The following is a 7,078-nucleotide window of genomic DNA, read 5'->3' as shown; positions in this document are numbered from 1 at the left end:
TTAGTGAATATCTTTTGACGTGTCCCAAATGTGCCTTGTGTTTCCAACCAAAATGTATTGCACCGTATTTGAAAACATTTACGCGCTCCCCCCCCTAAAAAAGTGTATATGTGTACTTGTTTGTTCCTTCTTTTGTGGGAGCTTAACTGTAACAACGACAACAGATGTGACTTGAGCATCAGGGCCACTGTGACATTTGCCAAATGACGATGACAGAATGTCAATAAAGACAAATATGAATGGCCTCTTTCTTCATGTTTTCAATTACTGTAAACTCGTTACTCAACAAATTTCTTAAAATAATTGATAACCCCCTGCAAATATAAAACTATAATTACCAACAGATTGCCACAAGATCCCAGAATTTGTCTCTCTATAACTCATTTTTACGTGGCGGTGGTGTTGATGCAGGACTAGGGTTGTCACAATACCAAATTTCTGTTTCAATACTGATAACAAGATATATTTCAATACTTTTTGCAAAAAGGTGAAACACTCAATGTTAATATTTGCCTTTTTAAAACAAACTTTGGGAACAAAAGTTTTTTTTAAATAAATTGGTGAAATGCAGGGCAAGGACACCTAGGACGGAGGACAGTTATTTTATGAATAAGGTCAGAGCAGCGGAACGATAACAGAAGGGTGGCCAGGTCGGGGGACTGAGGATGGACTGGCAAAATAGGGTCAATTGCCCACCTATATAACTATCCCTTGATTCCAACCACACCCGATCTCTCCTACTGCTGTACTGTACTTTGATTAGCACCGACAGTAATCCCGTGTGTGTGTGTGTGCGTCACATTCAAAACTGGTCGCAGTCTAGATAAAAGTGGCGATTAACAAATAAAAATACAGCTGAGTAAAGCTCCACGGTTACAGGTGCCAACATGTTCAAGCATAATTGGAGGCTGTGTTTGTGACAACACTAGAAACCAGTCCGGGTCTAATATTTGTTCAGGTTAAGAGAAGTTCTCTTACCTGGCTATCATTTCTGGCTGATACTTCTCATTTAGACACATCACACCTGGAAGCAGTGACACCTCTGACGAAGGTTGAAGCGTCAACTAAAATGTCACAAGTTACTTTTTTTTTTTTTTAATGAAATGCATTTCATCCCCCTAAGTGGTCTCGTTACACCTCTGTGGGGAATCCTTAGGCAGGAGTGGCAGTGTGTGAAAAGTAACTTCCTGAGCGGGAGTAGTGTGTGGGTGCGGCCCCTTTATGGGGAAAGCAAACAAAGAAGGTAAGACTGCACAAGTGTAAGGCGGAGTGATCACACCTGGCTTCCAATGGAGTGCAACAGTGGGACAAATTAACGGACTATAACCATGGAGGACCAGAGAAGAAGTCCTCGGGGGAATGTACTCACAAGGTATTGATTAATTCTATTCATTTTTTTATTACTAAGGATTAAGCATATTAAACAGATAAAGTGGCAACTGTTTTGGCAAAATTAATAAAATAAAAACTTTAACAACATACTTGTAGTAGCAGACTTGTTCTAATACAGTAGAACAAGTACAAAGTCTATCAAACGCGTCTTGACTTGTAGCAGCTTGCTGGCATCAGAACCAAGTAGCCTACAGAGTGTCACTGTTGCCAGGGGGCGTCAAAGGGAAGCGTGTCAGGGTGTGTGAGCCGAGACGAAAGACCGCAGACTTGCCCGTGTTGTGTTGTGCGCGTGTGCGCAACGGTGTGTGCGACGCGTGCCGTCCTGGTGGTGGGCGTGACCAAACAAGGCTAGGTTGCAACAGCATTGCAATTTTTTTTTTTTGAAAGACAGATTACATGTACAACAGGAAAGGATGATATTCATTTTGAACGTCTGACGGACGTTTAAAAAAAAGAAAAAAAGGACAAAAAACAAAAATGCGAACTATTTCGCCCGGTCTAGTCTCGTTTAGCTCGTCATCGTCTCGCTTTTATAATGGGGCGATAATGAAATATTTTCGTCATTGTTGACGAAAGAAACACTGATACCCACACCTTCAGTCAATAATCTACCTGACACGGTTAAGCAGAAGTCTTCTACCTCTTGTTTGTTTTTATGGCATCATCCTGGAGCGAAGCGGCACGGTGGCCCGACTGGTAAGCACGATGGCCTCACAGTGAGTAACAGCAGCGGTTGTGGGTTCGATCCCGGCTCCGGCCTTCCTGTGTGCAGTTTGATTGTTCTCCCCGTGCCTGCGTGGGTTTTCTCTGGGCACTCCGGTTTCCTCCCACATTCCAAAAACATGCATGGCAGGCCGATTGAACCCTCTAAATTGCCCCTAGGTATGAGTGTGAAGGCGGATGGTTGTTTGTCTCTGTGTGCCCTGCGATTGGCCGGCAACCAGTTCAGGGTGTCCCCTGCCTACTGCCCGAAGATAGCTGGGATAGGCTCCAGCGCCCCCGTGCCCCTTGTGAGGAGAAGCGGTATAGATGATGGCTGGATGGATGGATACTGGAGCGACACCTTTGTTGTGTGACACTTTAAGGCCTCTACACACCAACCCGAAGTCGAACGTTGTGAAGTCGGCACATAGGTTTCTCAAAGAAAGTCAGGAAGGACTAGCATTCCCTTGTGGTCTGAATGTGTAGCTACGGAGCCACACACAAGTCTCCAAACACGCATTAGCAAATCGCCACACAAATTTGTGACAAGACCGTAGCAAGTCACATGTAAGAACACAGCCAATCGAGAGGCCCAGTGTTTACACATTACGTGCTTACAGATTTCTGTACGCATTTAACGACACGTTTGCACTCACAAATCAATGTATACTTTAGTAGATTATCATTACACATTCGTGAGTTCAATTATGCATTTGCATATTCATGTTACACATTTGTGACTGTAGTGAGAGATACGGATTCTTTTTACACATTTGTGGATTGAAATACACGTTTGTAAATGGTTTTGCTGCAATAATGGCATACCTAAAACATAAAGCATATGAGTCTTGAACACACATGCTGGGGAGAATGCTCACGAGCATGGGATTGGATAGGAACTGTGCCTTCAACTTGGGCCAAAATTTTCATGGACATTTTTAACCTCGTCTTTTCTCAAGATGCAAATTAGGGCTCGACCTATATGGATTTCTGAGGTCCATGTCGATTCCAAAATTATCCAGAATAAAATTCAGATGACCAAATAATCATCTGAGTAATTAAAAATTATATATTTAACAAATTTTTTATTTTTTTTTGCAGATTTTCAAACAGCTAATACCAGCCGATTAAATCGGTTGGCCATTTAATTGGTCTGGCCCGAGCGCACATCTCAGGTCTTGGGTTCAAACCCAGTATGGGATTTTTTTCCTTGTATTCAAAATATGCTTTTGTCTTTTTTTTTAGGCTGTCAAAAAAGTGTTAACTCTGGAGATCAATCTATTTTTTCTTTACTCAGTTAAATATTTTAACTCAGTTAACACCAGTTTTAATTGACTCAAATAAATTAGCAAATATTGTAACATATTAGCTGTAAATCTTTAGCACATCATTCGAGAACAAAACACTGTGTTCAAGTTAATACTGGGCCCTGCAAACCAACACTGCTGGAATGTTGGTGCTTGTCGGCAGTTTTGAGAAATGTTTCTAAGAAAAACGCCTGTAAAGACCTTTAGATCGTATTCGAGAATCAAAGAAAGCTATTAGAACAGTCTTTGGATTAAATACACTTCATATTTGGTGATTTTACATTCATTCCAAGATATAATTCAAGTAAATATCTGTTACAAGCTTTACAAAAATATGGTAGTTGAAAATTTTGTTTAATCACATTTACAAAACATGGACTTTTTTGTGATTAATTCGTTTAAAAAATTAATCACTTGACAGAACTAGTTTGTTGTTGGTTTTTTTTTTTTACATTTAATTTACGTAGACTTTATTAAACCAGGACTATACCATTGAAATTAAAAACCTGTTTTTTAAGGGAGTCTTAGCCAAAAAAAAAAGTTACAGTCTCAACACAGTTAAAAATTACAACAGTAACAGGTCGAGGAGACTCAAGTCTGCATTTAAAGTCTTTCAATGAGATAGGTTACATTGGTTTCTAGGCATTTTGAAACATGTTCCATGTAGAAGGGGCAGACCTTTTTTTTCTCCTCAACACAGTGAGAGCAAATGAAACACCTTACAACAAAATGTTATTTGAACACAAACTGTAAGAATCTTTTTTGTGTGATTAAGTTACCAACGTAAGCGGGAGACAGTCATTTGAAATAAATGTGTACCAGTGAGCCAACCTACTGGAAAAAGAAGGCCATTCCACTTGAGAATACAGTCCACAATGAAAAGTCAAGGCCCTACATTTAATAATAAACCTCAGAGAAACATAATGCTCCCAGTCAACCTTTCTCAGATATTCACCTGAAGCGTTCTCCCAGAGACTTTATGAAGACCGAATGCGCGCTCAACCTTAACAGTGGCACATTTCCATGTACAAGAGGTCCTCTGGTTTTGAACGAGTTTCGTTCCTATGCTGGCGATGTAACCCAAATTTTCGCTTAAGTCAGAATTAACCAAAGATGGGCATGTTACCCTATGCTGCCAGTCCCTGCCCCGTCTGTCCTTATTCATAAAAATAATCGCCCTCGATCGCTGTCTGTTCTCACCCTCCGCGCAAAAAATAAAAAGGTGTGCATGCATGACGAGAGGATAACAGCAGATATTTCATAGTTCATAAACATTACTTAAAACACATTAGCTGTCGGAATTTTGTATTCACATCCATTTTCTGTCATGTCTTGTAGGTGGACTTCAAAACACCTGATTAAAAGTGACAATAATTAACTTGAGCCATAAAAACGGATTTGTGCGTACCTTAGCCGCTTCAGGACCGTTATCAGGTTTCTGCAGATTTTGCTGATGAGCTGATAATTCTAATCAGGTGTGTTGGAGGAGGGAAACAGCTTTGTATCAAGCGCAACAAGCATAACAAATGCTGCTATGCGTTTAATTTGAACTGTGTCTATTTCCCAGAATACGACTCAGCGGATGGCACCATTATCCTCGGAAAAACATTTGGCTCAAGTCCCTGTTCCTGCTGTGTGTCGTGCTATTGTTCAGTTACATTTGGAAGGGTAAGTCTCTGCTCCATCAGCACTACCAGCAACTGGTGAACCAGTCCTATCATGTCAAAGCCCCTCCTTATCGGGTGCATCCAAAGCACCAAGCCAAAATGGATTCCAACAATTCCAACACAACCGATGTCTCATTGACTGTCGGCACTCAATACCACCTGGCATACCCGCAGAACTATCACTTCATCATGGATGTTGGCGATGTGTGCGAGAGCCACAAGCCTTTCCTGGTGCTGATGGTTCCGGTGGAGCCCAAAAACGTTGCGGCTCGGGACGCCATCCGCAGCACGTGGGGTAAGAAGAAAGTGGTCCAGGGCAAGAAGGTCTTGACTATTTTCATGTTGGGCTTGGCCGAGGGGCCCGATCTGAGGCAGGAGAATGAGCTGCACAACGACCTGATCCAGAGTGACTTCAGAGACACCTACCTCAACTTAACCATCAAGACCATGGTCATCATGGAGTGGCTGACCACGCGCTGCTCGACGGCCGCCTACGCCATGAAGATCGACTCGGACATGTTTCTCAACATCGACAACCTAGTGCTGATGCTGCAGAAGCCGGGCATTCCCCAAACCAACTACCTGACCGGGAAGCTCATGTGGAACATACAGGTCATTCGTTTAAAGACCTCCAAGTGGTATGTCCCAGAGGAATTGTACAAGGATCTCAAATACCCTCTTTACACTCTGGGCATGGGCTACGTGTTCTCCAATGATCTGCCGCGCAAGTTGGTGGAGATCTGTAAAAGCATCACGCCCTTCAACATTGAGGACGCCTATGTTGGAATGTGCATGAGGAAGCTCGGATTGGCGCCCGTATCGCCGCCTGATCCTTCCCAATTTCTAACCTTCAACATCGAGTACAACCGCTGCAAGTACTCCAAGATCATCACCTCTATCCTGACGTCCCCCAATGAGCTGCTGAGTTTCTGGACAAATCTCAAGATGGCGCCTGGACCTCCTTGTTAAAACACTTGGGGCTATGTTTGGAATCACTCACTATCCACTTTATCAGGACTGTCTAAACTTTTTCAGTGGTCTTCACCTTTATAAACTCATTCTAACCAATGCGTTGGTATAAGTAGATTTTGAAAACGACCTATAATGATGAATCAAAGCTACCAAGAAATGCGTTACCAGGTTGTCAGTATAAATGTGTTTAAAACAGTGGCGGGCCGTGCATTTCACACCTGGGCCTTCAGTGAAGTCCTACTTCAATAATACCATCATACCATGACACCACGGCTGGACAATTAATACACAGAAACACACTCTTACACAGTACTGAGTGAGTGTTGGATGACCTAGCTTTTCTTGAAAGGTACCCCTTGAAAATGGCGTTGCAAATGCATCTTCAATTAATCCACACTTTTCCCTCCTTCGGCCATTGTGGTTTAAAAAAAAGCAAGAATATATTTTAGATTTTTTAAACGGTCACCAGTTATGCGTTTGGGGTGTGTTGATTCCGCATAGCACTGCCCCCCCTCAAGAGTGAGTATCCAATCACAAAACACATTCATCACCTTCAGCGTAAGGCCAGCAAGAAGGCTCACTGTAACCAACTCGTGATCTGATTGGCTATCGCAACTGTCTATCAAATCTGAAAGTCCATTGGCTTCGGCAGAAGAGATGCTCGCACGATTGCATCTGAAGGCCTCGGATGGAATAGTGCGCGCTACTAGTATTGTGAAACCTGCCTGGCAACACGAGCTAGCAGAATTCTGATTGGATAAAAACTCTCACCTAAAAATACAAAGCTAGGATATAATATGACATCGATGTGAAGAATATGATCATTTTTTTCTTGATGATGTTAGGCGAGCAGAGACGGTCTTGACGGCCCGCCACTGGTTGAAAGTAATCCATGTTTATGACCAATGTTTTCCAAGAATGAGAAATGACTTCCTTCTGTCAGGGTTCGCCACAGCCTTGGGCGCAGAGGGCACTAAGGTTGGGGGGGGGGGGACATGTCCCACTCAGTTTAAAAAAGACCACAATCCGTCCCCTCCA

General features: G+C 42.6%; 1 protein-coding gene across 1 annotated transcript; it reads left to right on the top strand.

The window, feature by feature from the left end:
- The first annotated feature begins 1,244 nt into the window (after nucleotides 1-1,244).
- Nucleotides 1,245-6,278, top strand: LOC148332103 (beta-1,3-galactosyltransferase 2-like). The gene is made up of 2 exons (XM_088303272.1): nucleotides 1,245-1,372; nucleotides 4,969-6,278. The coding sequence occupies exons 1-2, from the start codon at nucleotides 1,329-1,331 to the stop codon at nucleotides 6,035-6,037; spliced, it is 1,113 nt and encodes a 370-aa protein (XP_088159398.1). The 5' UTR covers nucleotides 1,245-1,328; the 3' UTR covers nucleotides 6,038-6,278.
- Nucleotides 6,279-7,078: the final 800 nt, after the last annotated feature.

Source organism: Idiotropiscis lumnitzeri, chromosome 8, assembly GCF_059441095.1.
Source record: "Idiotropiscis lumnitzeri isolate Australia: NSW breed Sydney's pygmy pipehorse chromosome 8, RoL_Ilum_1.0, whole genome shotgun sequence".
In the NCBI taxonomy this organism is placed as follows: domain Eukaryota; kingdom Metazoa; phylum Chordata; class Actinopteri; order Syngnathiformes; family Syngnathidae; genus Idiotropiscis; species Idiotropiscis lumnitzeri.
The sequence above is the reverse complement of the archived record's forward strand: the minus strand, read 5'-3'. Positions and strand labels throughout refer to the sequence as shown.